A 15,833-nucleotide genomic window follows, 5' to 3' on the forward strand; every position below is an offset into this window, starting at 1 on the left:
CTCGTTTCGCCTCCTCTTCTTTTCTCTTTTTTCTTCCCTGGGCACCTGACAGTTTTGGCCGTTTTGACATCTTGTGTTGATTTTTTGACGTGGTGAGTCCAAATAGAGTCATGATACGGGAAGGGAGGGGGCGCACCGTAATGTTGTAACAAATAATATTTCTATTAAATAGGCTTTACTTTGCATTTTAATTAAAGTGGGATTATTTTTTGTATTTAGAAATAATAGTACCAACTTTTATTTATTTATTTATTTTTTCTCCAACATTTGTGGCACTGGCGTGGCGCCCCCTGATGGACGGCACCCTTAGCATTTGCCTATACGGCCTATGCCACGGGCCGGCCCTGGATAGATAGATAGATAGATAGATAGATAGATAGATAGATAGATAGATAGATAGATAGATAGATAGATAGATAGATAGATAGATAGATAGATAGATAGATAGATAGATAGATAGATAGATAGATAGTACTTTATTGATGCCTTCAGGAGAGTTCCCTCAGGAAAATTAAAATTCCAGCAGCAGTGTACAGAATTGAGATCGAATTTAAAAAGTAAAAAGTAAATAATGGGGGTATAAATGGAAACAGACTAGAAAAATATTACAATAAGAATAAAAATTATAAAAAAGCAACAATGAGAATAAGAATATAACAGTAAAATAAGAATATAACAAGAGAAACTAGGCAGTAGCGACCATGTTATGAAAAAGTATTGCACTGTTATTGTTTTGAGGCATGTTAAAAAAAATAATGCACTTTGTGACTTCAATAATAAATATGGCAGTGCCATGTTGGCATTTTTTACCATAACTTGAGTTGATTTATTTTGGAAAACCTTGTTACATTGTTTAATGCATCCAGCGGGGCATCACAACAAAATTAAGCTTTTTGATTGATTGATTGAAACTTGTATTAGTAGGTTGCACGGTACAGTACATATTCCGTACAATTGACCACTAAATGGTAACACCCCAATACGTTTTTCAACTTGTTTAAGTCGGGGTCCACGTAAAAAGGCATAATAATGTAGGGATGATACTCGAAACCGGTTTTCCCGGTTGTTTGATAAGAAAAGAACCGAGTCCTCGGACTCGAATCCCTTTTTGAGAACCGGTACCCGTTATCGAGACCACTATAGTAAAGGAAAAGAGTTGATTCTTTATTCGAATCCCGTCCCGACCAGAAATGCTCCGTGGGACATCACAATAAATGACGTCACGTAGCTCAGTCATTAGGCGCAGATAGCGAAAGCAGGAAAACAATGGACGGGAAAAAGCGCTCCAAGGTGTAATAAAGTTCAAAACAAAAGCTATAATCCATCAAATAACTTTACTGAGAGATTTGAGCAGGGTAAAACACATGACGAACACTTTTACGACCCCCTGGAAACATAGCAACCAGGCTAGCAACGCACCTCCTTTACGGCAGCTGTCGCAACCTTCTTAAAACAACCGCAGCACATACATATATATACAACATATCTCCCTTTTTTAACTTTTGTTTTTCTTTCCTTGTAAACGTTACAAAATCACACTGTAGATGTGTTGTCTGTCTAATTATAAATAATGCAGACGAGGCGTGTTGGCTGAGTTCTTGACGTTTACTTTCACGGGTGACGACATGCAACAACACTTTTCGGGGCGACCGCGCATGCTCGTCACTCCCGTTGCATGCTGGGTAGTGTAGTTGTTATATTCTCTAGCTCATAACATTTTCCCCCCTATAAAGAAATAATGTTAACTCCATAAAGTGTATTTCTTTTTTTAGCTTTAACTTTTCATTTTTTTAGCATTGTAACCACATTTGCAAACAACTTTTCTCTTCATAGAATTTTCTTTCAATAAAGAAACAAAGTGCAAAAATGTCAAAGCATCATAACAAACAGTTATGTTCCAATAGCAGCAGAAGTGCACTTTTTGGAGAGCTGTATTATTTTCAGTTTTGTGCCCAAGGGACTGATTTTATTTAACACTATATTATTATTTATACACCTATAGTGATCACAGAGACAGCTTGTTTTTGTGTTACTGTATATATTTGTTTTTCTGAAAAATCCCACTTAATATACTTTGGGTAACAACAGTCAATATTTATTTATTTTATTTTTTTAGGTGGGTAACAGTCAATATTTATTTATTTATTAGATTTTTTTTTTTAATTATATAATAAAAGTGAGCTTTTGTTAAACCAAATATTGTGTGTTTTTTTTCCATATACAACAACCTATCTGGACTCCATAAGAGAATCGATAAGGAATCGGTTCGATAAGAGGATTCGATAATAGACTCGAACTCGATAATTCCTTATCAAACATCATCCCTATAATAATGTGTTCTTTCCACGACTGTATATATAAGGTATCGGTTGATATCGGTATCGGTAATTAAGGGTTGGACAATATTGGAATATCGGATATCGGTAAAAAAGCCATTATCGGACATCTCTAATAATGGTGATTATTATTTTTGCCAGGTGAAAGTGACACACTTATTAAATGTACCTTCCGCCTGTAATCTGTGCACGAGCCCACTGTAGACTGCTGCCAGTGCTGCACCACATGCCATCTCCACCAGGACACGCTCCTCATCTAGCAAGGCAAGGCAACTTTATTTGTAGAGCGCTTTTCATACACAAGGCAGACTCAAAGTGCTTCACAGACAACAAAGTGAAATGAAAGACAATAAAAGCAAAGTTAAAATGCAGACAATGAAAATAAAAACAGTGCGGACGTTAAAAGTTAAAAGATTTAGCTGAAAGCTAAGGTGAACATAAAAGTCTTCAGTCTAGTTTTAAAAGTAGTGAGAGTTGGGGAGAGTCTGACATCTTCAGGAAGTTTATTCCAGCTATTTGTTGCATAGTGACTGAATGATGATCTCCCTTGATTTGAGTTTACTCTTGGAACCGCTAACAGATTGCTCTCAGAAGATCTTAGTGATCTAGAGGGCGTATATAGTGGGAGCATATCAGTGATATACTAGACCAGGGGTCACCAACGCGGTGCCCGCGGGCACCAGGTAGCCCGTAAGGACCAGATGAGTAGCCCGCTGGCCTGTTCTAAAAATAGCTCAAATAGCAGCACTTACCAGTGAGCTGCCTCGATTTTTTAAATTGTTTTTATTTACTAGCAAGCTGGTCTCGCTTTGCCCGACATTTTTAATTCTAAGAGAGACAGAACTCAAATAGAATTTGAAAATCCAAGAAAATATTTTAAAGACTTGGTCTTCACTTGTTTAAATAAATTCATTAATTTTTTTACTTTGCTTCTTATAACTTTCAGAAAGACAATTTTAGAGAAAAAATACAACCTTAAAAATGATTTTAGGATTTTTAAACAAATATAAATTTTTACCTTTTAAATTCCTTCCTCTTCTTTCCTGACAATTTAAATCAATGTTCAAGTAAATTAATTTTTTTTATTGTAAAGAATAATAAATACATTTTAATTTAATTCTTCATTTTAGCTTCTGTTTTGTCGACGAAGAATATTTGTGAAATGTTTCTTCAAACTTATGATTAAAATTCAAAAAAATTATTCTGGCAAATCTAGAAAATCTGTAGAATCAAATTAGAATCTTATTTCAAAGTCTTTTGAATTTCTTTTAAAATGTTTGTTCTGGAAAATCTAGAAGAAATAATTATTTGTCTTTGTTAGAAATATTGCTTGGTCCAAATTTTTATATATTCTAACAAAGTGTAGATTGGATTTTAACCTATTTAAAACATGTCATCAAAATTCTAAAATTAATCTTAATCATGAAAAATTACTAATGATTTTTCATCAAAAACATTTTTTATTTTTTCAAAAAGATTCGAATTAGCTAGTTTTTCTCTTCTTTTTTTCGGTTGAATTTTGAATTTTAAAGAGTCGAAATTGAAGATAAACTATTTCAAAATTTAATTGTCATTTTTTTTGTGTTTTCTCCTCTTTTAAACCGTTCAATTAAGTGTAAATATCATTAATTATTAATAATAACGGTAAATTGAGCAAATTGGCTATTTCTGGCAATTTATTTAAGTGTGTATCAAACTGGTAGCCCTTTGCATTAATCAGTACCCAAGAAGTAGCTCTTGGTTTCAAAAAGGTTGGTGACCCCTGTACTAGACCATGTAGTGATTTATATGTGAGCAGGAGGATTTTCAAATCAATTCTCTGATGTACAGGGAGCCAATGTAAGGATTTAAGAATTGGTGTAATGTGCTCACATTTTTTGGTCTTTGTTAGAACTCTAGCAGCAGCGTTCTGAACAAGCTGCAGCTGCCTGACAGTTTTTTTTGGGAAGACCTGCAAGGAGACCATTACAATAGTCTAGCCTACTGGTAATAAAGGCATGTACAAGTTTTTCTAAGTCTTGAGCTGACATGAGCCCTCTAAGTCTTTTTACATTTTTGAGGTGATAGTAGGCCGATTTTGTTACTGATTTGATGTGACTGTCGAAATGTAAATCAGAATCTAAAATAACCCCAAGATTTCTGGCTTTATTTGAGGTTTTCAGGGACAGTGATTGAAGGTGTTGGACGACTTTAAACCTTTCCTTTTTAGCACCCAAAACAATGATCTCAGTTTTATCTTCATTTAGTTGTAGGACATTTTGGCACATCCAGTGTTTGACTTGCTCAATGCACTGGCACAGAAGATCTATGGGGCGATTGTCATTTGGTGATAGCGCTACATAGATTTGGGTGTCATCGGCATAGCAATGATGGTCAATGTTATTATTTTGCATGATTTGTCCTAGTGGGAGCATATAGATGTTAAATAAAGTCGGCCCCAAGATTGAACCTTGGGGGACTCCACATGTTAGGGATGGGCGATACCACACTTTTAGGATTCGATACGATACCGATACTTTTTCTTGCATTTTCATCGATACCGATACCGATACCAATAATTTCTTATTGGCAATTTTTTGTCAGTCAAAAATATTATTACTATTGTTATTATTTAAGACAAATCACAAGACAAATACAGACCATTTATACCACATTTATTATGGTCAATATATAATAAAAGTAAAATTAAAATAAATAACATAAATATGAAAAATAAATTAAATATTATATATAATAATAACTATATATTATATATAATAATAATTAAATATTAGGGCTTTCCAATTAACAGTCAAATCCGAATTGCAAGAAGCTGCAGTTATTTTTTAAAGTTTGTGATATAATTAGCAATTAATGAAATATGAAATAGATAATGTTTTCGAAATGTAAGAAATCATGTTACAGATTAAAACCAAAATCACATTCAATCATATATTCAAGATTTTCTTGGAAAAAAATACAACTGTAGTGCAAAGATGAAGAATCTCCAAATTGTATCTCTTTCTTATCTTGTTTTAAATACGCAAGCAATTTTCAACTAACAGTAAATTCCCCTGTGTGGAAATTATTTGAATTTAGGATAATCATTCAAACAAAAATATTCAGTAAACATTACTAAAAAACAAACAAAACAATGCCTGTTTTAAGCTGGCTGCATCGCTATCGGCTGGCTGTGTGTGTGTGTGTGTGTGTTGCACGTTGGCGACGCTCATTGGCTGTCTCCTGTCACGTGACTGGGCCAGCTCTATACTCTGCCAGGTACAGGGGTGTTCCAGCACATAGGAAGTTAAGTAAGTCATCAAAAACATCTGAAAGTGATGCTTGCACCCCCCACACGCCGTTTTTTGGTTTATATCGATACTTTTTTCAGAAAAGTGATGCCAAATGAGTAGCGTGTGAGAATCAATATATCGATACCACAGGATCGATACACACATCGATACACACATCCCTACCACACGTTACGTTGGTTGTGATACAAAGTCACCAATGGAAACAAAATAGTTCCTATCTTGTAGATATGACTTGAACCAGCTTCAAACTGTGCCTGAGATCCCCACCCGGTTTTCCAAGCTGTCCAAAAGTATTGATTGATTGATTGATTGATTGAGACTTTTATTAGTAGGTTGCACAGTGAAGTACATATTCCGTACAATTGACCACTAAATGGTAACACCCGAATAAGTTTTTCAACTTGTTTAAGTCGGGGTCCACTTAAATTGATTCATGATACAGATATATACTATCATATATACTATCATCATAATACAGTCATCACACAAGATAATCACATTGAATTATTTACATTATTTACAATCAGGAGTGTGGAGGGGGGGGGGTGTGGGGGGGTGGGGGGGTAGTGGACATAGAGAGAGAGAGAGAGAGAGAGAGAGAGAGAGAGAGATCAGAAGGCATAAGAAAAAGAATCTGCATTTGATTGTTTACATTTGATTATTAGCAATCCGGGGAGGGTGTTAGTTTAGGGTTGTAGCTGCCTGGAGGTGAACTTTTATAGCGGTTTTGAAGGAGGATAGAGATGCCCTTTCTTTTATACCTGTTGGGAGCGCATTCCACATTGATGTGGCATAGAAAGAGAATGAGTTAAGACCTTTGTTAGTTCGGAATCTGGGTTTAACGTGGTTAGTGGAGCACCCCCTGGTGTTGTGGTTATGGCGGTCATTTACGTTAAGGAAGTAGTTTGACATGTACTTCGGTATCAGGGAGGTGTAGCGGATTTTATAGACTAGGCTCAGTGCAAGTTGTTTAACTCTGTCCTCCACCTTGAGCCTTGAGTGGTGGACAGTGTCAAATGCAGCACTGAGGTCCAAAAGCATTAATACTGAAGTTTTGCCAGAGTCTGTGTTTAGACGGATGTCATTTATAACTTGAAGAAGGGCCGTCTCTGTGCTATGAAGAGGTCCAAATCCTGACTGGAAGTTGTTGTGGCAGCCAGTAGAAGCCAAGAAGTGATTTAGTTGTTGGAGGACAACTTTCTCAATTATTTTACTTATGAATGGTAGATTTGAAATTGGTCTGTAGTTGTTGATAACAGAGGCATCTAGGCTCTGCTTTTTTAGAAGAGGTTTAATGACTGACGTCAACACATGCAGTCGTGGTCAAAAGTCTACGTACACGTGTAAAGAACATCATGTCATGGCTGTCTTGAGTTTCCAATCATTTCTACAACTCTTATTATTTTGTGATGTAGTGATTGGAGCACATACTTGTTGCTCACAACAAAACATTCATGAAGTTTGCTTTTTTAATGAATTTATTATGGCTCTACTGAAAATGTGAGGGTCAAAAGTATACATACAGCAATGTTAATATTTGCTTACATGTCCCTTGGCAAGTTGACCTGCAATAAGGCACTTTTGGTAGCCATCCACAAGCTTCTGCTGGACCACTTGACCACTAAATTGCTGCAGTTCAGCTAAATGTGTTGCTTTTCTGACATGGACTTGTTTCTTCAGCATTGTCCACACCTTTAAGTCAGGACTTTGGGAAAGGCCATGCTAAAACCTTCATTCTAGCCTGATTTAGCCATTCCTTTGCCACTTTTGAGGTGTGTTTGGGGGTCATTGTCCTGTTGGAACACCCAACAAGACCCAACCTCTGGGCTGATGATTTTAGCTTGTCCTGAACAATTTGGAGCTAATCCTCCTTTTTCATTGTCCCATTTAAAGCAGCAGTTCCATTGGGAGCAAAACAGGCCCAGAGCATAATACTACCACCACCATGCTTGACGGTAAGGGATGGTGTTCCTGGGCCTCACCTTTTTCTCCTCCAAACATATTGCTGGGTATTGTGGCCAAACAGCTCCATTTTTGTTCCATCTGACATCACATGGACAAAGATAAGACCTTCTGGAGGAAAGTTCTGTGGTCAGATGAAAGAAAAATGGAGCTGTTTGCTCACATTTTCAGTAGAGCCATAATAAATTCATAAAAGAAGCAAACTTCATGAATGTTTTTTGTGACCAACAAGTGCACTATATTGCCAAAAGTATTTGGCCACCTGCCTTGACTCACATATGAACTTGAAGTGCCATCCCATTCCAAACCAATAGGGTTCAATATGACCTTTTGCAGCTATTACAGCTTCAACTCTTCTGGGAAGGCTGTCCACAAGGTTGCCGAGTGTGTTTATAGCAATTTTCCACCATTCTTCCAAAAGCACATTGGTGAGGTCACACACTGATGTTGGTGGAGAAGGCCTGGCTCTCAGTCTCCCTTCTAATTCATCCCAAAGGTGTTCTATCGGGTTCAGGTCAGGACTCTGTGCAGGCCAGTCAAGTTCATCCACACCAGTCATAAATGTCTTTATGGACCTTGCTTTGTGCACGGGTGCACAGTCATGTTGGAAGAGGAAGGGGCTCGCTCCAAACTGTTCCCACAAGGTTGGGAGCATGGAATTGTCCAAAATGTTTTGGTATCCTGGAGCATTCAAAGTTCCTTTCACTGGAACTAAGGGGCCAAGCCCAACTCCTGAAAAACAACCCCGCACCATAATTCCTCCTCCACCAAATTTCACACTCGGCACAATGCAGTACAAAATGTAGCGTTCTCCTGGCAATCTCCAAACCCAGACTGGTCCATCAGATTGCCAGATGGAAAAGTGTGATCCATCAGTCCAGAGAAGGCGTCTCCACTGCTCTAGAGTCCAGTGGTGATGTCCTTTACACCACTGCATCCCACGCTTTGCATTGGACTTGGTGATGTATGGCTTAGATACAGCTGCCCGGCCATGGAAACCCATTCCATGAAGCTCTCTGCGTACTGTACGTGGGCTAATTGGAAGGTCACATGAAGTTTGGCGCTCTGTAGCAAGTGACTGTGCAGAAAGTCTTTGCACTATGCCGGGGGTCGGCAACCCGCGGCTCTAGAGCCGCATGAGGCTCTTTAGCGCCGCCCTAGTGGCTCTCTGGAGATTTTTCAAAAATGTATGAAGAATGGAAAAAGATGAGGGGAAAAAAAATCAATTTTTTTGTTTTAGTATGGTTTCTGTAGGAGGACAAACATGACACAAACCTCCCTAATTGTTATAAATCACACTGTTTATATTAAACATGCTTCACTGATTCGAGTATTTGGCGAGCGCCGTTTTGTCCTACTAATTTTGGCGGTCCTTGAACTCACCGTAAAGTTTGTTTCCATGTATAACTTTCTCCGACTTTCTAGGACGTGTTTTATGCCACTTCTTTTTCGGTCTCATTTTGTCCACCACACTTTTAACGTTGTGCAACTCACACAAAGGTGAGTTTTGTTGATGTTATTGACTTGTGTGGAGTGCTAATCAGACATATTTGGTCACTGCATGACTGCAAGCTAATCGATGCTAACATGCTATTTAGGCTAGCGATATGTACATATTGCATCATTATGCCTCATTTGTAGCTATATTTGAGCTCATTTAGTTTCCTTTAAGTCCTCTTAATTAAATTTATATCTCATGACACATGAAATATGGCTTTTAATTTGTTGCGGCTCCAGACCGATTTGTTTTTGTATTTTTGGTCCAATATGGCTCTTTCGACATTTTGGGTTGCCGACCCCTGCACTATGCTGACCTCTCTGTCAGTTTACCTGGCCTACCACTTGGTTGCTGTTGTTCCCAAACTCTTCACTTTTCTTATAATAAAGTTGACTTTGGAATATTTAGGAGCGACTGGATTTGTTGCATCCTATGACAGTTCCACGCTGGAAATCACTGAAAGCGGCCCATTCTTTCACAAATGTGTGTAGAAACAGTCTCCATGCCTAAGTGCTTGATTTGATACACCGGGCCAAGTGACTAGGACACCTGATTCTCACCATCTGGATGGTTGGCCAAATACTTTTGGCAACATAGTGTATGTGCTCCAATCACTACATCACAAAAAAATAAGAGTTGTAGCAATGATTGTAAAGTCAAGACAGCCATGACATGATGTTCTTTACACGTGTATGTACACTTTTGACCAGGACTGTAATGTTTATGCAAGGACTGGACACTAACATTTGTTGTCAACAAAACAAATAAAGAGTGCGAAGAAGAACTCACCCAGGAACGTCTGTAAAGCATGAAGGGCCTGGCGGTCAGTCACCACTTCAGAAATGACCGTCACCTCCTTGCTTTGACTGTATTCAAATGCTTGCTTACAAACGGTCTTGGCCCCGAGACATTTGGCCTCGCTGCGGAGCGTTAAGGGAGGAGAAACATGCCAACTCAGACTCTTGCCAAACGACACACGTTGTGATATTCAGGCGATGTAACCTGGTGATGTCATCCAGGGTGACTCTCCTTCCCGCCTTAACGGACGCATTCAGACAGTCGGCCCCCGCTGTCTCCATGGCGATGATGGGAACGCCCGCCCAGCCGACATCCTTCAGGCCCTGGACCACGCCACAGAGGAGCCCACCTCCGCCCACAGAGAGCAGCACCGCTACAGGCTTGACACCAGGGCCCAGACTGGTTGCAGACTCTGTGATCACACTGGAGTGGCCCTGCCTTGTTGTCACATGTTTATGGGAGGAAGAACATACTTCATTGGTCCTTTGCAGCCACGGTTACACGGTACAGCATGAATAACAATGAAATACAGTAACACATACAAATCTAAAACCTCCTGTGTAATGTTGCCTCGGACCAGTTCTTCCTCCAAGGGAATCTAAGTTACTGGTCAATCCCAAGTTCTTTTGGATGACATATAAGCTGAGTAAGAAGGATCACCAGGACAGAATAGGAATATCATCTAGTTTTACTGAAATTTCAGGAGAACAACCTAGACTAATACATTCATACCGGCTTCCTAAGTTGTTCTAACACTCATACGGAAGAGCCTCCTTCTTACACAAAAAGAAAGCCCCCACCTTTCCGGGAAGGAACACGGCCTCATTGTTCCACTGCAGATAAGATATAAGGGAGTACTCCAACTCCTACATTCCAAGTCTTCAAGGTAACACACACAGTTTACTTGCGGACAAATAGAAAGAGAACAAATGGAAAAACACTAGCTGTTTTCAAATATGACTATGAATAGAAAGAAATAACTCTTGTATATATATTAGGGCTGCAACTAACGATTAATTTGATAATCGATTAATCTGTCGATTATTACTTCAATGAATCGATTAATAATCGGATAAAAGAGACAAACTACATTTCTATCCTTTCCAGTATTTTATTGAAAAAAAAACAGCATACTGGCACCATACTTATTTTGATTGTTTCTCAGCTGTTTGTACATGTTGCAGTTTATAAATAAAGGTTTATAAAAGAAAAAATATATATATATATATATTTTTTAAATTGCCTCTGCGCATGCGCATAGCATAGATCCAACGAATCGATGACTAAATTAATTGCCAACTATTTTTATAATCGATTAGTTGTTGCAGCCCTAATATATATATATATATATATATATATATATATATATATATATATATATATATATATATATATATATATATATATATATATATATATTAGGGCAGCCCTAATATATATATATATATATATATATATATATATATATATATATATATATATATATATATATATATATATATATATATATATATATATATATATATATATTAGGGCTGCCCTAATATATATATATATATATATATATATATATATATATATATATATATATATATATATATATATATATATATATATATATATATATATATATATATATATATATATATATATATATATATATATATATATATATTAGGGCTGCAACTAACGATTAATTTGATAATCGATTAATCTGTCGATTATTACTTCAATGAATCGATTAATAATCGGATAAAAGAGACGAACTACATTTCTATCCTTTCCAGTATTTTATTGAAAAAAAAACAGCATACTGGCACCATACACATGGGTTAGCCTGCTCTATATAGTATTTACAACTTTACTAAGGGTTCACTTCACAGCCACAGATGGTTCATCTACTTATTTACATTATTTTCACATTACTTTCTGTTTCAGTCACTATGTTATTTAGTCACTAGTGTAATTACAACTTGTGTTCACATCCACAGGAACCACATGGGTTAGCCGACTCTATACATTATTTACAACCTTACTAGTGTTCACTTCACAGCCACAGATGGTTCATCTACTTATTGACATTATTTACACATTACTTTGTCTGTTTCAGTCACTACAGTAATTACAACTTGTGTTCACAACCACAGGAACCACATGGGTTAGCCTACTATGTACAAAAATGAAGAAAAACGGAAAATATTTTTTTATATTTTTACAGAGATAAAAAAAAAACGGATTTCCGACTATAGACGGAAAAATCCCATGCCTCCATTTTGTGCGATCCAGAATAATAATAAACGTATCATGGATGTTTTGGGGATATGGAACAAAGCCAGAATACCCTGAGAAACCCACCCAAGCACGGTGAGAACGTGCAAACTCTACACCTGGTCTGCGAGGCTGGACATGCTATGAATGCACCTACCATATCAAGGGATGGTCAAATGGAGAAACGTAGGTAAGTCCCTCTGTTTCAGCAAGTCGAAGTGCCTCGGCGTTAGCATCGTCCCAGATCTGCGCACAGGGAAGTTCTTATGCTTTACTCCCAACAACATGTTCTATCTTACAACAACGTAGTCTACAGAAATGCACGTTCAGCTCCAAACTGACACATGCAGCAGCGAGACGACGCTCTACCTTGCCGACTATCTTCACAGTAGCACCTTGATCCCGTAGTCTCTGGACAACAAGGTGAGGGGTCGATGAGGGAATTACGATGGTGGCCGGCACACGCATTTTTCTGGCTGCGTAGGCAGCCGCCATCCCAGCATTACCACCTGGAAGAAGACTTCTGTCACATTGCAGTTCTACTAAGATGTGATAGACGAGCTGCGATACTGAAACCTGAGGAGCAGACGATTCCTTTAGACGTTGACGCAAGCTGCAGAGGAGAGTTGACATACAATTAGTCCCCGTGCAGAGCATTTCCACACGCTTCTATACTGTATGGCGGCCTCTTTTTACCTGCTGGCACAGGTGCCCAATACCACGGATCTTAAAAGAACCAGACGGCTGGGAGTTCTCCATTTTCAAATACACAGCAGTTCCCACACGTTTGGACATGGCGACACTCTCGAGGAGAGGCGTGTTCACGTGCAAATGTTCATCCATGGTGTTAGAGCTGAAAAGCAAACAACTTATTAACACGATAGTTTGTATTCACCTGAAGTCACGTCCGGTTCATTAACTACGCAAACGCGAGCGTCTGTTGTCATAACGTTCTGCGTTTCTCCAAGGAAAACACCCTACGCCTGTTTTAGGCTGTTGGATCCGTTTAAATTGTGAAAAGGATACAAGTTTCTTCAGAGTTCTTCGAGAGGTAATCAAGACGGGTGAAATATGTCAAGATTTTACCAAAGGTGACGAGTAAAGTAGCACAGGGAACAGATCGAGTTGAAGAACGCACAAGTTTGCAGTGATCACTTCATCACAGGTTTGATACACTTTTAACTTTTGTACTTCCAGTTTAAGTATTTACTAGATACTATTGGTATTTTATCTTGTTCTGAGTTCTTGAAAATGCATTTTTGTTACAAGTGTTTTTCAAACCACACAAACTTGATGAGTCTAAATAAAAGAAAGCAAATGTCAGCAAAACCTGAAAGAGTTAAGTTTTTAACAAAGGCAGCACATACACAATGTTGACATCTACGAAAGTAGCTTACCACCACCAGGTGTGAATGAATGATGGGTTTTTAACATGTAAAGCGACTTTGGGTACTTAGAAAAGCGCTATATAAATCCCAGGTATTATTATTATTATTATTATTATCTATAGTTATATTTTGATAAACAATCATAAATGAATCTTTCAGCACATACACAATGTTGACATCTATAGTTATATTTTGATAAACAATCATAAATGAATCTTTCAGCATACACAATGTTGACATCTATAGTTCTATTTTGATAAACAATCATAAATGAATCTTTCAGCACGTACACAATGTTGACATCTATAGTTATAATTTGATAAACAATCATAAATTAATCTTTCAGCACGTACACAATGTTGACATCTATAGTTATAATTTGATAAACAATCATAAATTAATCTTTCAGCACGTACACAATGTTGACATCTATAGTTATAATTTGATAAACAATCATAAATGAATCTTTCAGCACGTACACAATGTTGACATCTATAGTTATATGTTGATAAACAATCATAAATGAATCTTTCAGCACATACACAATGTTGACATCTATAGTTATATTTTGATAAACATTCATAAATGAATCTTTCAGCACATACGCAATGTTTACATTTATAGTTATATTTTGATAAAGACGGGGGAAAACACGCGTACCCGTAAACGGTGCGTGCAACAAAAACAACAGACATGGTATCTTAGACGCAAAGTTTTCATCTGTTTTGTGGAGTACAATGATGTCTGGAGCACAATAGTTCCACATGTCTGGGAACGCAACCGACGTATAATCCATGATGTCACTCAACAAATCTGTCTTTGATAAAGTATGAGGATCTATTCCATTGCATAGTTAGGTTTTTTTGCTCGTTTCTGCTTTTTGCAGGAAGATTTAAGCCTCTTTTGAACTCGATAGTTCGTGCGCTGCTTGCTGTACAACAGCCAAGGAATCAATAAAGTACTATCTATCTATCTATCTATCCATCTATCTATCCATCTAAATAATCTCTCTAATTATCTAATCTATCTAATCTATTTTAGCTTGGTTGACCACCACCGGTTTGCACTTCCGGGAAGAAGTCACGTGTCAGAATACAAGCAATAGACCCGCATGCGCAGTGACGCTCTATAACAGAGTATTACTTTTTTTTAAAACAGGTTAGGTTTAAACATCCATTCATCCATTTTCTACAGCTTGTCCCTTTTTTGTTGGTTTAAACAAATATTCTAAAACAATTAGCGCGGTGACAAAGCTCAGCACAAGTGTGGAAATGCGCAATTTGAAAAACAGGTTGAATTTCTTGAAAGCCTCGCTGTGTATAGTTGTTTTAATAATAACGTATACAATTAACGATTACTTACGTTAAAACGCAGCGTCAATGGACCAGCATACACCCGCGATTAACTTTTTGTTGCATATTAAACAACATTGTCTTCTAAAACGTTACTAAAGTGAGGTTAGCTAAAACAACTGCCACAATTATTTCCGGTTAGCACTTCAAAATAAAGTACCTTACCGCTATAACGTTGACCGGACTTGATTTCCTAATATGAGCCGTCTATTTCATGGTTCTGGTGGTGTGTCTGTGTCAAGATAGTGTATTGGCAATGATTATTTATCAAACTATCTAAATTCCCCCGTCAGTTCGACCTAAAGTAATCTGGAAAGTAACTGGGGTTGTATAAATATTCTGTCACCACGACACCGGAAGTTACTCCTCTCATAACCACTTCTAGGTGACGACGTGCCGTGAAGTGGAGTAAAACTAAGTTATCCACTCATAAGATAAAATACCAGCGGGGTTGTCTCCGTACATTTGAAAACTAGCAGCGTGTATTTACGTTGTTGGCGGCGAATTCTGGCAACGTCGCGCTGTTCCAAATGCATTTCCGTCGTGGCGCACTTACCGGAAGTGACGATGTAAATATCAGCCAGCGTCTTCGTTTCTCCTTTTTGGATGTCCCACTCGGAGTCGACGATAAATGGGGGGTCTCTCTCAATTTGGAGTGTGTCGAGTGCGGCATCGAATTCTTTACATTCGGCTCCGCTTCCTCTCGTTCGTTTTTCTTTTATTGAAATGACGCAGCCTTTCAGAATAAAACACATCAATTCCTGTTCAAAAACACAGGCGGAAGTCACGAAGCTTGATGTCAAATTTTCAAAATAAAGTAGCATAAACGCAAAGGTACCGCTAAATATTCTTAAAATTATTGTCATTAATCTAATTTGTCATTACAAGACGGTTACAATTTATCCGTGCAACTCCCACCTTCAAACACCACACTCACA

The 15,833-nt window shown here is 37.7% G+C and overlaps 1 protein-coding gene across 1 annotated transcript in view; it reads right to left on the reverse strand.

The window, feature by feature from the left end:
- Positions 1-15,605, reverse strand: part of LOC133641065 (serine dehydratase-like) — a 29,889-nt gene extending 14,284 nt beyond the window's left edge. The window contains exons 1-8 of the mRNA XM_062034898.1: positions 15,452-15,605; positions 12,852-13,008; positions 12,732-12,768; positions 12,525-12,664; positions 12,313-12,401; positions 10,092-10,325; positions 9,879-10,009; positions 2,506-2,592 (exon numbers count right to left, since the gene is read on the reverse strand). Coding sequence (XP_061890882.1) covers positions 2,506-2,592; positions 9,879-10,009; positions 10,092-10,325; positions 12,313-12,401; positions 12,525-12,664; positions 12,732-12,768; positions 12,852-12,998 — 865 coding nt within the window. The 5' untranslated portion in view covers positions 12,999-13,008; positions 15,452-15,605. The remainder of the gene's footprint in view (positions 1-2,505; positions 2,593-9,878; positions 10,010-10,091; positions 10,326-12,312; positions 12,402-12,524; positions 12,665-12,731; positions 12,769-12,851; positions 13,009-15,451) is intronic.
- Between the last annotated feature and the right edge of the window lie 228 nt (positions 15,606-15,833).

Source organism: Entelurus aequoreus, linkage group LG23 (assembly GCF_033978785.1).
Source record: "Entelurus aequoreus isolate RoL-2023_Sb linkage group LG23, RoL_Eaeq_v1.1, whole genome shotgun sequence".
NCBI classification, from domain to species: Eukaryota; Metazoa; Chordata; class Actinopteri; order Syngnathiformes; family Syngnathidae; genus Entelurus; species Entelurus aequoreus.